A 20,826-nucleotide genomic window follows, 5' to 3' on the forward strand; every position below is an offset into this window, starting at 1 on the left:
TTCTGTTGCATAAACCAGGTTTTACTTCTTTTTCCTTCATATTTACAATTAATTTAGAGACCTGGCTGAAACAGTACTGCAACATCCATGTCCAGTTTGTCCTCAGAGGATGAAAACCTGTATCAGGGTTAGTAATCTAGAGACATGACAGTTAAGAAAAAGAAATAAAAAGGAGGGGTAGAGGGCTTTAGCTGTGCTGAACTCTTTGACTCTAAGAAGCAACTGTTAGAAGCAAGCAGCTTTTGATCACCATCAGCTTTTGGCTGAGTTAAAACGTATGACTTAAAGTTAGGAACATAAGACTGGGAACAATCACTAGGACTGCAGGAGCCTGGAGCATTAGTCTGTGCCTTTCTGGTCTGTAATGGAATTTTTTTTTCCCTCTTCAAATGAGCTGAAGCTCACTAGTCTCACCCATTTCTACCCAGATTGCTTATTTCAGGAGGCTATGTCCTGTCTTTAATCTGCTGCCTTCACCTTGTCTCCATTCTTTTTTTGTTTCCTTTCTCATGGGTTCCTGTCTCCATCCCCCCATTTCCCAGAAAATAATGGTGTCGAAATTCACTATTAAACCTCTGTTTGGTATAGTATTTTTTTCCTCAGGCATTTTTAGATGGGATTTCTGATTCACACCTCTAAGTTTCAGGTCCGTGCTCTTTCAGATGTTAACAGATATTTCTGGGAAGGTTATAAGTACAGCATTATTCAGAAAGATTATCTCAGCAAAAGTACAGCAGCTGAGGTCTCTTCTGGACTGTAATTTGTGCCGGTCGGTTTTCCACCCTAGAAAGATTGCTCTGTTTTTCAGTCGCTCTCTTCCTCAAATGTTTCATGGGTTTCCTGGTGCCCTTTAGAGAATGCTAAACAGAACAGAGAGTGATGTTCTGCTCTTGACTCATGGCTGTGCCCTGGCATCCCAAGGCCTAAAGGAAAGGGAAAACAATGCAAGGCTGAGGCAGGAGTTTACATAGAGCAAGAGTCAGTCCATGCTGGTCTTCAGGTATTTAAATACACTGTTTAGTTTGTTTTGCACTAGGCTGTTGTTTTCATCCAGAAGTATTCAGTGAGCACCTGGTTTCCAGTCTTGTGTGAACCACAGGCTACAATCGCAGTGTTAGTGGGGTCACAGGCTTGGCTGCCTCTGGGGCACTGTGTTTGAGGCAGTGCTACTGAATGGAATTTGGCCATCTTGCTGTTATCCATGTACTTCTCTATACTCTGATACACTGCTTGCCAATGCTATGGTTCTCCACCTCCCCGTTTGTTCTTCTGGCTGGCTACTGCTCTTTGACATCTGACCAGCAGATGAGCTTTCTGGCCTGGATATGATCTGCCCATGTTCTCCAGTGCCCTGTTTCCAAATTAATTTCAGAGTGGACAAAGGTTTATAACATTTAATGATGAGTAATGATGAGAAACAACCTTTTCTCCTTTCTTTCTTCCCTATTAATAGAGAATAGTGGCCAGAAAAACAAAGTGCAAGGTAAACGAAGCACAGAGCAGAATGTCTAATAGGAACTGAAGTGTTTCCCTCCAGGGAATAGCTGCTTGAGACTTACTAACTTTTGCACATTTAACAGGAAAAATGCTTCTTTCACTCTGCAATTAATTTCAGAGGGGAGCAAGGTGTGAAACATCTGACAGAAGCTTCATTGATAACTTTTGATGATTTTCTAGCTCTTTGCATTTTTAAGGTCTACATCAGCAGGAGAAAAGCACAGATTACCTCAATAAACTGATAATAATATGCATTTTTATACCTGTATCCTGTTTCAGTGCAAGTTAGGTTCATTCAACCAAAGCTCTGAGTCTATAGCTGAAAAAGAAAGCTTGAAGATATGGCTGCTATTGAGCCTCCAGTACCATTGATCAGGGAGCACCTGTAATTCAGCAGGCTTTGCTAAAGAAAACAGCAGAGAAGACAGATCTTTGTGCAGCATCTTCTGCCTTTGCAGGGTCACAGAATAATTGAGGTTGGAGGATACTTCTGGAAATCATACAGTCCAGCCCAAAGCAGAGCCAAAGCAGCACATTTGTACATATTGGCAAGATGATACTTGAGCCTTCTCCAGGCTAAAGTCTCAACTGTCTCAGCCTAGACTTGTCAGATGCTCCAGTCTGTACTGTCATTTCCTAAGCTATTCATCTAACATCTCCTTATCAAAGTATTCGGAAGCTACTCCTCCTTGTGTGGCTGCAGAGTTGAGAAATCTTTCTTCTACTTGCAGAACTCATGTCTGTTAACTGGAGGTAGGGTTTTTATGGAGACAGTTCAGGGCTTCTAGCAGAAAAAGGCCTGCCCCATCCATCCTAGAGGTGTTGCTGTTGAGCTTGCCACATCCACCGCTTTAACCTCAGGCTGTAATTTGTGTGAGCCTTTAGCAAAGTCTTAGGGTGGACTCCTATGTGTTGCATCTCCGCTTCCCCACTTTCATAGTAAGTGGATATCTGAAGCTTTTTTTAGTGGTATGTTGAGGACTTCAGAGTGCCTTTCCCTGACACCTCCTGTTGAGGCTCAGGAGATTACATTACACAATAGTGCTACACTGACAGGTCTCATTCCAGAAGTAGCTACGCTATGCTGGTGTATCAGTATAGTCAGAGGAATGAAACTGACTTTGTTTAGTCAGAATTTAGTAAGATTGAATTTGGTTTGTCTGCTCAGTTGTGTGTGGTTGAACAGAAGTTCCCTCAAGGGAAGAATCTTTGTGTGTGCTTTTTGAGCCAATTCCATTCTTTTTCTGTATAATCATTGTTGCCTGAGAACTTAGATGTCTGACTAAGAAAAGCTCAAAGGCAAGTTCTTGAATTTACATGGTTTGCATCAGCAGGCATGAAATGTAATACATAGATTCACCGTTTCTCTTGTTGTGATGAAGCAATGATTTACGTGGGACATTACCTGCTTAGAAATGAACTTCTTGCATCCACTAAGTACCTAAGGATACAGACTTGTCTCTGTGGAAGTAGGACAGGAGAGGAGAAGGCACTTAATTTTTTTCCTTTTTTCATGAAGTGGGACTTGCAAAACATGTAAAAGAGCTGGGTGGGAACGCTGGAGTTGCTCGTACTTGGCATATTCTGCAAGGAGTTTGTTCACGTTTGCAAAGCAAACCCAAAAATCTGGAAAGCTGAAACAGAACATGACCAGCTACAACCAGAGCATTTGCTGCCTGCTTGCTCAGAATGTGCAATTGGCCTTCATCTTTTAATTAGAATCCATAGAGATGGCTCTGTTCCCTACCCACCTCTGGGCTTCCAGGAGCACTGAGGGCTTAGGGCTGGGGCCGCTAATGCTATAATTGAAACAGCTGCGCTGCTCTCTGAGTACTTTATTCATTCACCTTTGAAAATGTTGATAGATCCGTGCCGTGTTCTGGGCCTTTTCTGTAGACGTGCATCTCAAACACAGCCACTTGCTAGATAGTGCTAATGAAGAGAATTTGCTGTGACTTTTAGTGTGTTGTCTCAGTTTTCAAAGGAAGAGGAGGGGAGGGGGTGAGGGAAAGGCTGCTCTTAGGCCGTAATGCTCTTTGGACTAAATTCACTTTACCTACAAGACCAGACATCCTAATTCTCTCTTATTCTCAGTGACCTAAACTACAAGTGAATGTAGAATATGACTAGGCCAAAAGGTCATTATTTTTACATTCTGCACTGTTTTTAAAGTAGCACATAGAGGCAAGAGCCTCTTGGAATTGTGCTGTAGTTGAACAGTGTTTGGAGGGGTTTGAACTAATTTAGAAGGCCCCAGGCCATTGGTTGCTCTGCAGCCTCATATTTCAGTCTTTCCTTGGAACTGCAGTAAAAAGGCTAAATTGGTGTTGCAGTCCTTGTTAAAGCCTGAAAGCCTCATGCAGTCCACAGAAACTCCAATACACCCATAGCCTTTCTTGGTAGCCCTTTATTTACCCATTGTTTTTCCTTATCCTTGTGTTCATCTGATTTCTGAACTACTGTCCAGAAGAGAAGAGTTTGACACTGTGTCAGAAGAATGCATTTAGCCCCCAGAAAGTCATTCTAGTGTGGGCTAATGGCAAAGCTGGGACATAGCTGGCAGTGGCTAACATGGGTGTATTTGGTAGGGCTGTGGTGGAGATGGAGTTACTGATTAAAACACAATTGCTGCCAGCCCATTGCTCGTCCCTTCATATCCCACAGACTCAGGCAGCTTTAACCTCCTAGCGCCTAGAGTTTGGCATATACTAAGGCAGTTTACCCATAAAACCAGGAGCACCTGAAGCACTAATTACCCAGGAGCTGGTTCATCCAAGAATAAGCTGAAACTGCACAAAACCTTTAAGGCAAGGCAGAGGCAAGGGCCACTGTGGTCCACAGGCTGGTTTTTATTCAACAGTATTGATTGTTCTTGGCAGATAAGGAGCCTGAGAGCTTTGTGGTTATGTTTGTTAGGGAAAATAGAGGTCATTGTGAGACTTGGAGGGTGAATAAATCTGAATTTTAATGAAAAAGGCAAAATCCTCTGAAGCAAGCACTCAGGCAGCCCTTGTGGCAAAGCAGGGAGAGAGGAAAGAAAGGGCTGGAAAGTTTGCTGTCTTTCCTATCAGCTTGTAGCACTCTGATTATGTCATATTCTTTTCAGGAGATGAGGAACAGCAAGGAAACAGGCCTAGAAGGTATTACATTGAAAAAGCCTCTTGATGTGATATGAAAGAGATGATTAGTGTCAGGAAACGCAGCCTTGGTGTTGCTACCCAGTTTATGCTACCAGTAGGTGAGTCAGCAATAAGTACCCTGCATAGATGCTTGGCATACCTGCAGCCTTTGCTGAAGTGCTCAAAGGTGGTTGTGGGTTCAGATAGAAAACTCATCCTTTTTCAGTTTCATTTTCATGTTCAAAATAGGGTTTAAGTCAGACCTTAGGAATGGGGCCTGGATTAATTTGGGCTTTTTCACTGAGCTGGGTGTTGTTAACTTAATGAAGCTTTATGGTATCCTTGGGCCCCAAATGCACTTTTTTACACCTGGATTCACAGAAATGTCACAGTGTTTCTAGAGTCACACTGGAATATCATAGTAAGGACCATTCTCCCCATTTCTTCATTGCCAGGAATCATAGAATGTTTTCTTTCCAGCCTCTGCCTAATGTGGGTGAGCTTGCAAGTGAGACATGCTCTTTGAGGCCAAGCTCATGTTTCTGAGCTTTTCAGGTTGCTGCAGTGCATGGGCTCCTTCCCAGAATGGTGTCTAGAGGCAAGAGCTATCCCACCAAATGGGACTGAATTTCAATTGATAACTACTTGAATTCAAAAAGCAGTTTAATGTGATACTGAGACAAACAGCATTGGCAGGACTGCTGTGGTTTGCAAATGCGTGAAAAGGTCTAGGTATTTTCTTTATCAGTAAACACTAAAAATACTCATCATGTTTTCATGCTATTTTAAAATCACTGTTCAAAACCACCTTCAATTTCATTGAGAATATTAAGACAAGGAAATAAGTTTATTGGTTTAGGTACCTCTTTCTTTAACTGTGAGGAGCCAGTAAATTATACTAGAGCACCTTGTGGAGTATGTTCTTTATGTGTGTTCCCTGTCAAGGCTTGTCTTATTTATGCTCAAAGGAAGTGTGTATACCAAGTGTTGAGACTACCAGGCAAGTGTATGTTGAGCTAAATCAAACATCTCTGTGCTCAAAGTTCTGGCGAGTTTTGATCCCAGAGAGTGGCTTAAACTTGTGCTTCCAGGCAGCAACAGATGTGGTTGACTATTCTCAGATTCCCTTCCAAATGTTCAGCATGGCCTGCTATGATTCTGTTTCTTAAGAATATCCAATACCAAATGAGGGGTATTAGATCAGTGGCTCAGTACATGTGACAAAAATTAGACTAGAGTGTAGGCAGCATTTCTTCTATTTGGACATACACAGCAGACGTTACTGCCATATATGTTCCAGACAAAGTAAGATAATGAGGACATTGTTACCAATTGAGAGCGTTGCTGTGGCTGCTGCTATGCTGAAATCTGTGCAGACTTCACTTTCATGGTGTTTCTCTTGCTAAAGGTGACATTTCAGTTGTGAAGTGACCTGGTCTTTCCGACTTCTGACGTGCCATTTGCTCTGACAAATAGATGATACCCTCCCAGGTTCCAGTTCTTTGAGCACACTGGCTAGGTGCTGGGTTTGTTAAGAACCAAGGGAGTGACTATCTTTCTTCATTCAAAGTTGAGCCATACAATTCAAAGGGCCTTTCCCCAAAAGGGTAACTCTTAGAATACCTGCTATGTATTTCTGCATTCCAAGCCTCAACTTTCCCCATTCAGGTGCTTCCTAAATGTTTGAAGGAAGCAAAGTAAATTGGAAGTTGTTCGTCAGAAAGTCCATCTTTCTTCTTTATACTTGCAATTTCCTCTCATTTCACCATTCTTATGTGTAGACACCCCTTGCTTATGTACAGCCATCTTCTGTATTGCACAGTTTTATGGGAGGCATTTATTTATTTTTTTTTATTTTTCATTATGTTTGATTTAGAGGGTAGATGCAGGTGAGACATTAGGAAGAAATTCTTCCCTGTGAGGGTGCTGAGGCACTGGCACAGGTTGCCCAGAGAAGCTGTGGCTGCCCCATCCCTGGCAGTGCTCAAGGCCAGGTTGGACACAGGGGCTTGGAGCAACCTGGTCTAGTGGAAGGTGTCCTTGCCTGTGGCAGGGGGTTGGAGCTGAGAGAGCTTTAAGGTTCCTTCTAACCCAATCGATTTAATGATTCTGGTTTTGCACTGCCTATAGCACACCCCATACCCAATGCAATCATCAGCTTACCTCTGTACTGCAGGCAGATGCTGTGAACAGCTGTAGTTATGGTGATATTTGCTGAGGATTATCTGCCAGCCTTTTTGGTTTCTGGGAATCTTTGAAATCCAGTCAGGCAATTTTTTTTCTAGCCAGGCAGCTTTAAATGGGGTTTGATTTTAAGAACCTCTCACAGGAGGTTTGGGACTGTCTTACAGTGGGCAAGAATGCCTGAAGTAGATGTCCTGTAAATCCTTCTGAACCTTATGATCCAGCCAGTCCTTTATCTAGTCCTTAATCTTCTATTGAATAGACTGATACCTTATTTTGAAGTCTAGGTTATTAAAGCTGCTAGATAATTGCAACATATCCCTAAAGAATAGAGTTATCCTTAAAGAGAACAGCTGTTCTCTTAAGTAAATCTTCCCCTCTCATCTGCTCTTTCAGCCTTTGAACCTAAAATACTTCATGGGGTTTTTTCCACCATGTAGATGGTGAGCAGCACAATAGTTGTACTTCCCTTTAGCCGTGCTGTGAAGAGCCATTGCTGAGTGCTAAGGTAAAAATCCCACTTTAATTGGTCTCCAGACATGGCTATTGATAACTCAGTTCCTGGGAACATGTTGCCACTACTCTTCCTTTTGAAAAGACAGCCTGTGTTTCTGAAGCCTTCCCTGTACTTGACTGTAATTAAGATTAGATTTTTTTACTTTCAGTATTCAAATAAAAAATGAAAGCTACTCTCTGGCACACCGAAGCAGTACCGCTTGTTGGTTTGAAAAGACAAAATTTCCTTTTGAACCTCAAAGACAATTAAATTACTCCCAAAGCATAAAATTTAATTACCCTCATCAGAAGCAGCATGATGCAGTGGATTAGGACATAGGAATAGGAATCAGGAAACTTTATCCTTGATCCTAGTTCTACCATCTAGTTATTGACTAAATGAGTCATACAACCTTCCTGTGCCTCCTTTTGACCCACCTGAAAAATGAGGTGTTTGATTTCTTTGCTAAAGGGCTGTGAGGTCTGTAGAAGCATCTAAAGTTGTAACGGTTTCTGTGGATGTGAAGTCTTCATGGGATTGCCTTGGCTTACATGCTGCCAGCAGTTATTGCAATTTGGTTTCATACAGTGAAACCTCATTTTTTGGCAGTGCTGGTTCCATTGCAGGAAGTGTAATCAAGCTTATCTGCAAATAGGGAGAGGACTACAAGAGGAGGTGACACTAAAGAGCCATTGTGCTTCAGAAAAGCATACTGACCTTTTCACATCAGTTTTGATGGCACATCCTGGATAAGGTTACTAAGTGTAGCATCCTAGGAGTGCCTCTAAGCATGAACTTTCTCAAGAGGTTGAAGAAAGTTCCACTTTGCATGGTTTAACTGGGGAACAGAAAGGAAAGTTCCCTGCTAGGTGAACATATTCCTCTGTGGAAGTTGTTTAGCTCTGCTGTATTTTCATTTGCAGTAGTCTCTTAACCCTGCCATTTTTAGTGGGTTATGTTGTAGTGCAAAGGTGCCAGATTACTCTGTTGGAAAGACCCTTGCCCTCCACCATAATACATAATTTCATTGGTTTTGACTCCCTCTGCAGTTCTGTGCTCTTTCCTCCAAGGCCTCTGTCTGTATTAAATTCCATTACAAGGTTCTCATTTGTAATCAGAAGAGCTAGATTTAATTGCTGATTCAATTCTTTACAGCACTCAAATGGATGTCTTCACATTTTCAAAGGTGGGAATTTACTTTAACCAGGTTAGTAAAGCAAAATCTTTGTAACAGTGGTTTTCCAAAGTGACACTCAGGAAGTAGTTACAAAAAAAAAGGTTATTATTTTAAACTCTGGGAAAGTTAAGAGGAAAAACAGGTCTTTGTTTTTTTTTTTCTTGGTATGCTTTATCTTCTGCCATTTTAATAAATTTGCCCAGGTGGAGTATGTGTGTGTGGAGTAGTTGTGTTGTGGTCTTACAGTGTGCTCCAAATATAGGAGATTTTATTACCAATGCAAACTTTCATTGTTACCTAAGTGTAACAGAATAATATCCTTTATGGGCTACTTGTGTCTCACGGAAACCTAGAGCAGTTTCTGCCATATTGTGATATAGAATCATGGGATCAACAAGGTTAGAAATGACTTTTAATATCATCACGTCCAACTGTTGCCTAGCACTGCCAAGGCCACCACTAAACCATGTCACTGAGGGCCTCATCTACACTGTTTGTGGACACTTCCAGGGACAGTGTCTCCACTACTGCCCTGGGCAGCCTGTTCCGATGCCTGACTGACCTTTGGGGAAGAAATTGTTCCCAATATCCAGTCGAAACCTTCCCTGGCACAGCTTGAGGCTGTTTCCTCTTGTCCTGTCACTTGTTCCCTGGGACAAGAGACCTGCCACCTTCTGGCTCAGTCTCTCCAGTTGTCCAGTTCTCAGTAGAGCAGCTGTACAGAGGAGCCCAGCATTGCAATCTTAAAAGAAAGGTAGAGTTAGCTTCCTTCCTAGCACGTGTGAGGCCATGTCATTGCAGTCTGAAGCCCAGATTTTGTTGGTGTCCTGTTCCAGGGAAGGAACAGACGCAGCGTGTCTGACTCATCGGTCAAACCTAGCAGAATTACAGAGTATTTTCTATGGGCAGTGGTGGTGTTATTAGTTTTATCTTGGAAGCCTTAAAAAAGTAAAAGGAAAGAAAATAATTACAATTATTTAATCTTTATAGTGTGAGGGAAAGGCAGAGAACCATTCTTGGAACCAGTCACAGGAATGTTAAAGGTCTGCTCCAATGACACTAATAAAGGTTGTAACTTTGTTTAACCTATCACTAACTGTTCTGTCTTGCTTACTCAAAAGGCCATAGAGAAGGGTACAAAGACCACTGGCATTAAATCAATAGGAGAACATGTATGCCATTTTTCTTTCTCTTACTAACTAGAATGAGGCATGAGCAAGAGAGTTTGCACTGCAGGCTTGCACATCAAGAATTATCCCCTTAATGCTAAGTAACCTCTTGCATTAAAATACAGTACCTTTATTTGTTGCTATTTTAGAAGGTAGATCTTTCTCAAGACTGTATCATCATGTGTCAAGTTCAGGCTCTGATGTCTTTTAAGTAATTTTAAGATCAGTAAATAGATATTAATTCAAAGTTGATGGTTAAAATTAATTACAAGACAGTGTATTGTATCGTTTAAACTAATGAGAGGAATTTACACAGCCTCATGGGTCATTTTGTTTTCTCCTTCTGTCTCTTAGAATTGTATAGGCTTCTTCTTGAAAGCATTTTTTCATTTGCTTTTTGCTGCAGCCTGAAAAGGTCTAGTCTGGTTCTTCCTTTTTTGCAGTGCCCATTGATTGCTGCAGGAAAAGAAAGTCTGGAGCAGTATGGAGGCGAGATTAAAACCTGTTATAAACTCCAGTATAACAGTGCAGTGGCGTGCGAGATGGAGAAAGTTACATTCTTTCACCAATTCATCTAGTAAAGGGGAAAAATTCTCTTTTGGATTCCTACTGATAGTTTTTAATTCTGCCCTTAACAAGGTTTCATTCTCAAAAATGAGCTGCTAATTTTCTCCCTACCTTTATCGGGTTGCAGGTGGATTTTGATGTGAAATACTCTGATGCGGCTGCTGTTATTGCTATTTAAGTTTGTTATTCCCCAAAGACTGCTGAATCTTTTACCAAAGAGATAAAACTAAGTTCTTGTCAAGATAGATTGTGCTTTCCTCCCAGGCATACCATGATACGTTTTGGTAACAATAGGAGTGTTTTAGATGGGAGAGAGCCTGGACCTGGAGAAATAAAATTACACAGTAACTGAAGTTAGGTATGAGAAGTCTATTAAGTTCCACAGGGTTTTTTTCTGTGGCAAGTGGAGATGAGAGAGCAAAATGCAGCCTGTATTTGGAGAGCTTTTTTCGTAAGGAGAGGAGATAGTTTGAGGTTCGTTTCTTCCCTCAGCCTCCTATTAATGGCTGCTGGGAGTGCACATGCTGGATTGTGACACAGGAGAGGCCATGCAGCTCTCCATTTCCCACGCCACAGCTCAAATGCTTTTTGGCCTCATTTACTATATCCAAGACAACAGGATTTAAGGTTTGCTTCTTTGGTTTTTAATCATTGTTTCCATATTCGTCTCATACATCAAAGGCTTTTGCTTTCAGATTGGCCTCTAAATGTGAGAAAGCAGTGGCTTGACCCAAGCTAGGCTGGGATAATGTTGTGGGTGAAACTTCATTTATGCCTAGGGGCTGGTGCAAACCTACAGTGCACTGTACTGAAGATGGCAACACAGGAAATGAGGCTGGCTGATAGCAAGGAAATTAATTCTACCTTCCAGATGTAGATGGATGCCACAAAGATGGTTGCTGTACATGGGATGTCAAGTCCCAAATCTTGCTGGAATTGAACGCTTTGAAACCTCTTTTGAGCAGGATGAAAGAGCACCCAGTGAGTATGTGGGTGTTAATTGGATTCAAAATCACTTATCCATGAAGACAGACAAATGCAGGGTGCAAGTGTTCTGGATTGAGATTTTACTTGCGAGTTCTAGTAGTTAATTAGTGCTGGCATTACTCAGAGGAGCATGCAAAATGGCATCTAAAGCATTAGTGTATTGATTAGAATTAATCAAGAATGTGTTCCTCCTGGAGCTACACACTGCAGGAACAACCAAAGAGTGTCTGAACTATAAATATCTCTTGGAACTTAAGTTTCCGTGCAAACTGGATTATGGCTTCTGAAACTGGGTAACTACATGTGAAATAGAAGCCAGGGAGCAAAACCTGGTACCTGGCAAATTGAGTCATGGACGGGAGGTTTAAGAAAGGTTAAGTAACAGAGAAGTGCTCTGGTTTGCTCGGGATCTAACACGTAAAACCCTTGCACAGCTGTGCAAGGCCCAACGTGGATAAAAACAAACTGTGTTCAGGTCTGTCAGATGCGTTTTCTGTTTTGGAGAAAACCAGTACAGCCTTGTAAGAGAAACTCTGGGTGTTGCTTAGGCTTTCTTTTAAGCAATAAATTCTCTTTAGATAATATAGGCAAGTCTGAACTTTTCTAAAGTTTGTAAATACTTGAATCCAGGATTTTGAGCTGCTCTGTCACTGAAGACCACAGTGTTATTAGCTTCTGTCCAAATCTCATTATGCTGCAGATTAAAGCCATCTGAACCGACTTCTTTCTTACTGTAACTTCAGTGAAGGTCCGGTTGGGTGGATCTGGCTTGCTGTATGAAGACACTGAGCAGTGCCTAAACAATGCAGTATAACATGTTGCTGTACAGCATAAAGGCTTAAATTAAAATGTTAAACTGTGGTCTTTTTTATTGCTTGAGGCAGTATCTAGAGTGATTATCATGGTCATTATAGCTAGTGCTGTGGTAAAAAAAGGTTTTGCTGTTGAAGGCTGTGTCAAGATGATAGCTACGCGTGCAGTAACTGGTGACTTTGCCCTTGCAGTTGTCAGCATACCAGGCTGATTCATCACTCTGTAGAGTGCTTGGAGGTTATGCAGAGGATAACAGGAGCAATCTGTTATCTGCTGTAATTTGCTTTTGGGACCCATGTTTCACAGGATTGCAAAATGGTTGAGGTTTGAAGGAACCTCTGAGATTGACTAGGCCAACTTCCCTGCTCAGTGCAGGGTGAACTAGAACAGGTTACCCAGGACCATATCAGGTTTTTAATATCTCCAGGCACTCCAGATGTGTCTCCCCAGCGCTGAATGGAGAGGAAGAATCATCCCAGTGCAGCCCAGGAAGCTGTTTTCCTTCCTTGCCACTGGGGACATATTGCTAGCTCATGTTCAGCATTTGTCTACCAGGACCCACGAGTCTTGCAAAGGCACTTTCCAGGCTGTGCTGATGCATGGGGTGGTTCCTTCCCAGAGGCAGCACTTTGCATTTCCTTTTGTTGAACTTTATGAGGTTCTTGTTGGCCCAGATTTCCAGCCTGCCAAGGCCCCTCTCAGTGGCAGACCAACCATCCTGCGTATCAAACACTCCTCCCAGGTTGACTGGAAGCTTGCTGATGGTGCAGTCTGTGTGTTATCCAGGTCATTAAAGAGGACAGAAGACATTATTGGCCCTACTTTTGGCCCAGAGATCTACCACTAGTGATTATCAGGGGTATACCACTAGTGACTGGCCTCCAGCTGGACTTTGTACCACCTCTAAGCCTGGCAGTTCAGCCAGTTTTCAGTTCACCTCGCTGTTCGCTCCCATAGTCTGTACTTTCATCATTATCTCACTGAGGATAGGATGGGAGACAGCACTGAAAACCTTGCTAAAGTCAAGGTAAGCAACATCCACTGCTCCCTTCATTAACCAAGCCAATCTTCTTGGCACAGAAAGCTATCAGGTTGGTTAAATATGATTAGTGAAGAGGTTCTACATGTAATATTTCCCCAAATATCTCAAAGGATAAAAAAGAGACTGAAGTGATCGCTAAAACGTGTTCTAAAATTAGATTTGTAACTTGTAGGCCTCTAATACAAATTTAATAAAGCTACTACTACTTAACATCTAATGTGTATCTTTTGTGCTGAAGTAGATCTTGCTGCTGCCAGGTAGCCTTCACTATGGGTCTGTTAAATACAGGGTATTATATGGAATGGTCTGGAGATCAGAGACCCTGTTCTGCCACGGAATGACAGTAGGATCAACTCCCATTCGAATTTGGCTGTGGGTCTCTACTACCCAGTGGCTATTTTTAATGGCCCTGATAAATCCACCAGTTAGCATAATCTTTAGTTTATTTATTTTTGTGTCTCTGAAGAAAGAGGCTGATAGTTGGGATTTCTTTTCACATGAATCTTTGACTCTCAGACAGCCTATTGTAAGAATTTGTATCACAAAATGTGAGTGTATTTTGTAATGAATCTGGACTTGAGTGAGTCTGCCTTTTCCAATCATGCATTGTGGTGTTATAAAATACCTGCCTGGCAACCACTCTGGGAGTTAATAAAGTTTCTGTGGTAAACTATGAGAGGCCTGAGAATTTCAAACTAAAGTTATTGCACCACTAACTCAGAAAAGCAATTCCTAAAACTCCTGGCACATTTATCCAGAGGGTTAGCAATAGCACAGAAATGGAAATCATTGTTGAGAGCCACAGCACACTTGGAATTAAAATCCATCAGTCTTCTGAAGCTGAGGAGAACGATTTTCATGACATACAGATGCTTCTGTATTTCATAATCAAAATTAAATCTAGGGTGGATTTCTACTCTGTTTGTAGGGAAATTCAAATCCTCTAATCCCTATAATATGCCTAATTTGAGATGACATGAAAAGAAAACACACACAGAAGCTAGGCATTTAAAGTACTCTCAATGCTTTACTTAATTTCATTCCAGTAACAGCAGATTTATCTAGCAGGGAAGGAGGACAGAAAGAGAGTGAGGATGCCAACATCCTCTTCCATAAGCAGGAACCTTGAGCATAGAAGTCAGAAAATGAGATGTGGGAATGAAAATAGTGTAAACAAAAAATGAAACTTAGCAGTCTAGTTTCACTTTTCTTGCTGAAAAAGGAGGGAGGAAGAAACCAAGTAAATCATTAAAAAGCACTGTTTGTTTTCAACTTGCAAGTTGAACTGTGTTAGCTGTTGGCAGGGTCTTTATGCAGCTTCTGCTGAGGACTTTTCTGCAGGTCCTTAACATACCTGTTGGCAGCTTCCTTGCCTGCTGGGAAACTTGGCCAGTTCAGCAGAGTATAATGACACTGTTGTGTCCCTGATGAGATAAACATGGAGCAAAGTATTCTAGCAGGTAGCAATATAGAATCTATTTCGGATTGATTCATGCTCGTAGCATGCACAAGTGATGGTTGGTTGGTGCAGATGTCATTCACATATGTTGTTATAGATCCTTTCAGAAGTGTGTCTTAACCTGATAACATCCAGATTTTAACATACTTTTGGAAAAAGAGGTTCTTGTTATGGATGTCAGACAAACTGTGTAGTTTCTTGTACTCAGAACATCTGTTCCACTGGGTTCCCTTCCCCAAGAAAAATGTGTTCTTGTGCACAGCCCATGTATAAGCACAAACCCATAAAGCACGGGATGATGTGTTCTCATGTCTCAGAGTAAATTACTGTCTTACAGACTTCTTGTTCTCACTTACTCTTGGCAGCAAGCAGACTAAGTTGAAACACTTGGAGCGTTGATGTCAGTCTCCAGGGTTGCTAATCCTAATCCAGTTCCTTAGGTCTTTAATTAACTTGGTAGGACTTCGTTTAGGAGCAATGGGGGAGGAGGAAGAAATGAGAGGAGGAGAAGTGACATGTTCTAGTTGTAGTGCTTCATGCAGGTGTGGATGTTCCAGCCAGCTGCATGAGAAGCAAAGCATGTTACCTCAACCAGCCACCCGGTGGTGGGAATTACAGCTATTGTGTAAGCCCTGGAGACTGGTTTATTGCCTGAGTGATTAAGATTTACCAGTGAGAAGCAGAAGTGGTATTTAGAGGGGATGTGCATGTGCAATGCAGATTCCACAGTTTGCTTCGCAGAGAAAGCAAAGAAAGTTAGGCTTCTTTTAAACAGCGGGCAGACATCTGTGAGAAATCTGAGAGCATGGAAGTGTAACAGAAGAAAGCAATAAGCTACTGTTTAGCTGGGTTTTCCAGACCTTAACTGGGTGAAAATCTTGGTGCTTAGAAGCTTGCTGTTGCAGAATCCATGGGAGGGAAAGGTCCTGACCATGGAGCACCATGAGGGGAGTGCAGGTTGTGGTTGGAGGCACGCCATGACTAGCTCTGTGTGGAGCTGCAGCTCTGGGGGATGTGGTCCCTGTAAAGTAGCCTTTCTTACTGCTCTTCTTTGTTCTTTCCTCTCACTGTATGGTGAGACCAGATGGGTGCTGCTTCAAAGAAGAGTTGGACATCTAGAGAAACCGTTTCGGATCTCAGTGGAGTTTGTTGCTCATGGGAACAAGAGCATAGCGGCTGTAGATTCCTTTGCGATGAAGAACTGCAGTACAGGTAATGTAGAGTATTTTATTGCCTCTAGCTCACAGTCTTTTGGTGCCTTTCTGGAGAGGAGCATGATTCCTGGCTGTTAGAGAACCTTCACAGAATTAAGGCTTCTTGTCAAATCAACTATTTGATTGTGATGGCTTTTGCTGATAACAAACTTCAGGGTTGTATTTTTAAACAACAGTTGAAAACGTGATTCTAATACACGTTTCTTTGGCCATGTTCCAAAGCAGTTATTGCTGAGTAACCTCTAATAGCTCAATGTAGTGCATGGAATTTTAATAATGGGCAACCTTAGTGGGGGTTACTTCTTTAAATACAAGCTCCATTATCAATTCAAGTATGTAAATTTAGTGCTTCATGCCAGAAACAGCTGCATTTTAGTTTTGCCAGCTTTATGGAGCTTGTAAATCATACCGAAATCTTTAGGTGGCGTGTCAGTGAAGAATATTATTACTTACAGCACTTAACATATTACATTTTGTCCATTTTATTTATTTGGAGTTCTGCTGAGCTGAGATGTATATCCTCCTTTTCAGTCTGTGTGGGACAGGGAAATATGCTGGAAAATGTGTTACTTTGGTTATTTACGTTGCTGTCCACAAAGGTCAATTGTATTAAGGGGTTCCTTACACTGTCCATACATAAAGGTGATCCCTAAGCTCCAACAAGGAATAGCCTGACATTGTGTGGAAAGCGCAAGGCATGTCAGACAGGAAGAACCTGTTCTGCTGCTGATGTATGGAACACATATTGGTAGGTCTCTAAGGCTGACAAGAAAGTATTTCAACTCCCCAGAACAAAAAAGTGAATGAAACAGAAATCATTCAAATCCACAGTGCTTTGGAAATTCATTGCAACAAATTTTATGGCAGACTGTGGGAGGTATTCACCTCCCATGAAGGTACAGGAATTCTTCTCTTGGGAACACTTGAAGGAGAGCTGTAAGTGATGGACAGCGGAGTGACAGGATAATGTTAGCTGAGTGAGCTCATACCAATACTGGGCACTGCTCTGCAGATGACAGATGTCGGTTGCTGAGGCTATTAAAACATATTGTGAGCAAAAGAACAAATCTTCCATTTTGTCTACAGATTTGTAACAATAGGCTACTCCCCTGCTCTGCTCACAGGACACAGTATATGGCTAACATCACCAGGGAATAAAACCACTTGTTCCTTTTTCAGTGGGTTGATACCACTAAGCGTTTTACACCCGGCTGAAGATGTGGTGCTGTGTCATTCTACAAGAACAAAGTGGTGATGAGCAGCCAAGGGCAGCACCTTAGGCTTAGAGAAAATAAGGAAAGCAATAAAGAAAGATTAATTTAAATCTAATTTTTCTGTGGCTGTTAGAAGCTTTCAGGCAGCTTAGCTGTTTTGATACTTTAATGTCACTAAAACACCTAAAGCATGGGTGAACTTTGGAAAGAAACATCTGAGAAACAGTAAGAAGCCTACAGCCTAATTTTTCTAAGCCTTTTGAAGACCATAGACACGATTTAAAAATAAATTAAGGTACCTAGACAGGAAAATAGGCTGTCATTTCTGTAGGTGGATACAGGTTTGGATCTAAATTAGATGCCAACAGGGGCTTGAATAAGGTAGAAGTTTGATGTTGGGATTTGCTTTTGAGCATTGGAAATTCCATTTGTGAGTTCTTTAATTGTGGAAAGGTGAGATTTTTATTGCACTTGAACTGGAAAAAAATTCAGGTACTGATAAAATTCTGAATTCTAAATGTAAAAATCCTAGATTCATATTCCATCTAACTGAAAATTGTTGAGTTGAAACATAGCTATAATTTCAGTGTCTTAATTGTGCTCCGTATTTCCCTTTCTTTATTCAATTGTACAGCAGATTAGAAAATCAAAGTGGTCTGTCATTTGGATATCTTCATTTTTCCCAATTCCCATTATAAAATGCTGCTTGATTGGCTTAGCTTGATAGAAAAAAGAAAAGCCCTTACAGATTGAGGGGTCGCCTTTGGTTTTGGTTGGTTATGTGAGTTGAGGGTTTTTTATTAGGGTTTTAGGTGTTGGGGTTTTTTCGTGGGGATTGGTGAGGGTTGTTTTTTTTTTTGTTTTGTTTTGGTTCTGTTGGGTTTTTTTCTGCTCAGGATAAGCCAAAAGTTTATTTGATGCATATTTTATCATTGCTGTAGCTCATCATCACCGTTTTTTTGTCATGCACTCCATCCTCTGGCTTTAATACTTTTAGGGCTTGTTGGCCCTTACACGTGTAAGTGCTTTTGGTTTTATTACAGAAAGTTCCTGAGCCCTAGGGTTAGGTTGTGATCAGAAAGCCCCTTCAGTCAATAGAAAGGCTGCTTGGAGCTTTATAGGTTTTGGATCAGGACAGTTAAACAGGTAGCATTACCCAGCAGCCTACAGCCAATTGACTTTCAATTACTGTCTTAAATGTGAAACAGATTGTGTTTGTCAGTGTGTAAAACCTAAACTATTGATTATCTAATTTTCTTTCTTACAACTTGGTATTAAATAAGTGCCATATCCAAAGCAAAAAAAGAATAAATAAAAAATAGTAATTGCAGAGAAGTAATATATTAATTTAATAATGCAAGTTAAGAATTTGTTCCTTCTGCAAGTGAAGTAATTATTATGGTGGCATTTGATAGCTGATGGTAATTTCTAGTAATAAAAATAGAGTTCATTTCCTAAGTAATGTATTGACTTATTAATGATATTTAATGGGTTTCCTACTGATTTTTTTACTGCAGTTGTAAATGAATTAATTTGCTAACTTATTTCCAAAAGTCTTAATTAAAGTAGTTAGTAGTAAGCACAAGTAAATGACAAGACATTGTTTTACTTAGCAGTGTTTGATTTACCAGTTCGAAATAACTTTTAAAGTAAGGGGCATGGAGATCAAATGTTTCTAAAACGTGTTAAAGGTTTAATGATGCTCTGAGGCTGTTAAAAGCAGTTATTTCAGACATTCAGCCTGTCCAAGAGGAAGCACTTAGCTTTCAAGTTTTCAACCTCAGTAAGCAACATAAAAAAACATATTTATTTTGGAGAGGAAGAGATGGTGTAGTGTTGATTAAGTTAATGGTTCTGTCTACTCAGCAATAGCATTTTTCAGTAGCTACTGAAAGTACATAGAAACACACTCATCGCCTTCAGAGTTGGTAAATAGTTAGTTCTGTAATGATCTCATGGTTGTACATATGCAGGTTCCTGAAAGTTGAAGTTAAGGTTGTACTAAGAGCAAAATACTTGATCCAAAGCAGAGTACCTCTCAAGAAAGGAAGAATTTTGAAGAATCAATGGTGATTTTGCTGGAAAAAGATAGGGAAGAGTACAAATATGGACTTGCAACATATATGGAGAAATATGAGCAACTGTTAGGTAGAATTTTTCATGATTCCGTTGGATAAATCATCTAGCAACAGATTTATGAATCAACTGCAGGAAATCAATAAGGGCTTTCTCCAGACGGGATTACTTACGTATGTGAATCATTACAGAAATCATGGTTTTGTGCATTCGGACAAAACCTGAATATATATCATTTTGGTTTTCCCACATAGGCTCACTTTCTGCAGTTTGTCGTATAAATTAATTTGCTGACAGGATGTTGTGGTTAGCTGAACTTAACAAAATACCAGTGAGGCCCTTTTCAAAATGAATTCTTGATGCTTCCTACTGGAAAATTGACTGGAAAAGTTAACATCTTCGGAACTGAGAGCAGAAATAGTATCAGTGTATCTAATAGAAACATAGAAGAGCCCAGGTTGGAAAGGAGCTCAAACGATCTGCTTGAGGGATAGGGAGCCTAAGTGAGATTATCTGGCACCCTGACCCACTGCATCATGAAAACCTCCAGTAATAAGGACTCTACCACATCCCTGGGGATGTTGTTCTAGTGATTGTTATCACAGGTTTCTAATTGAAGTCCCACATGACACAAAGCTAATTTAGACATTAATAATTAATAACTCACAAAGAATTTTGTGTAACTTTTAAGAAAGTTTCACTTGAGTAAAATTGCAAGATGTTCCCAGAAGATTTATGAAGCAACTAACTTAATGGTGTTGATAATTTTTGATTATTAATTATTTGCTTAGTTGTAATTATGGGACATTGGAGAGGAGACATATCCCTTCAGTGGAACCAACAGTGCCAACTTACATGGTGTGAAGATCCACCACTGCCCAGAAATTCAGGAGACCAGGTGAACACAGCAATGAACACAGTCAGTATTGTGCCTTTCTTATAAAACTGAAAAATGGACGTGATTAACAGAAAGAAGGTAGTCTGAAATTACAGAAGCAGTTGTCTCTATTTGAGGTTTAGGACCAACATTTGCCATAATACTTGGTCTATCCAGGTCATTTCCATGTATAGGAAGCTGGAAAACTTCCTCTGTGGTTAAAGAGCTTACGAACCCAGAGGATAGATCCAGAATTAATTGAAGTCAGTGGGAGTTATTCAGCATGATTGGATTAAATCCTGATTATCCTTCATTTGATAAAAATAAATATATAAATGAGGCAGGTTGGCAGCATTTTCCTCGGAGTGGCCTGTGCAATGTATGCAGTTCCACTGAGCTGGTTTTCCTGCGGAGTTAATTTCAGTAAGTAGGCTTTTGGAAAAGCCTTACTATTTTAAGAATATTTGCCTCCAAATTCTTTGGCAAGCACCTTTCTCCCCATTCACCTCTGCTCTCCCATGAAGTATGACTGATTACCCTGACTTCAGGTTGTGTGCCAGAAAACCATCCCTAACTGGTAGTATTTTAATCCACTAGGTATCTTGTGTTGGAGAAAAAAAGCTGCTTCACAGATGAGTATGGTGGCTGTAGGGTAGTTAAATCATTTTAAGATAGTTCCAAAGTGAAAATTAGTTCACTTGTGGTTTGTGCCCATTTAAGCAGAATAAATTTAATGCGCTTGTTATGGGGCTTATCTTTGTTTTCATTTTTTCATTTCATCTTTTTCAAATTAAGTTATAGTAACGCTAGGAATAAAAAATTAAGCAAATTTAGTCTTAATATTGCTTCTAGAAAAGGCACAGTAACTCAGTTAGTGGAAGAGTAGCTTCTTACAGTAATGAATTAGTGATTATGCATTTCTGTTGCTGACTGTG

The 20,826-nt window shown here is 40.7% G+C and overlaps 1 protein-coding gene across 1 annotated transcript in view; it reads left to right on the plus strand.

The window, feature by feature from the left end:
• Positions 1 to 20,826, plus strand: part of ALK (ALK receptor tyrosine kinase) — a 314,119-nt gene that overhangs the window by 188,706 nt on the left and 104,587 nt on the right. The window contains exon 5 of the mRNA XM_061350549.1: positions 15,595 to 15,722. Within this exon, the coding sequence (XP_061206533.1) occupies positions 15,595 to 15,722 (128 nt within the window). The remainder of the gene's footprint in view (positions 1 to 15,594; positions 15,723 to 20,826) is intronic.

This window comes from Neopsephotus bourkii, unplaced genomic scaffold (genome assembly GCF_033783945.1).
Source record: "Neopsephotus bourkii isolate Nb327-2 ecotype Australia unplaced genomic scaffold, CSIRO-AGI_Nbou_v1 NB_518, whole genome shotgun sequence".
Taxonomy (NCBI): domain Eukaryota; kingdom Metazoa; phylum Chordata; class Aves; order Psittaciformes; family Psittacidae; genus Neopsephotus; species Neopsephotus bourkii.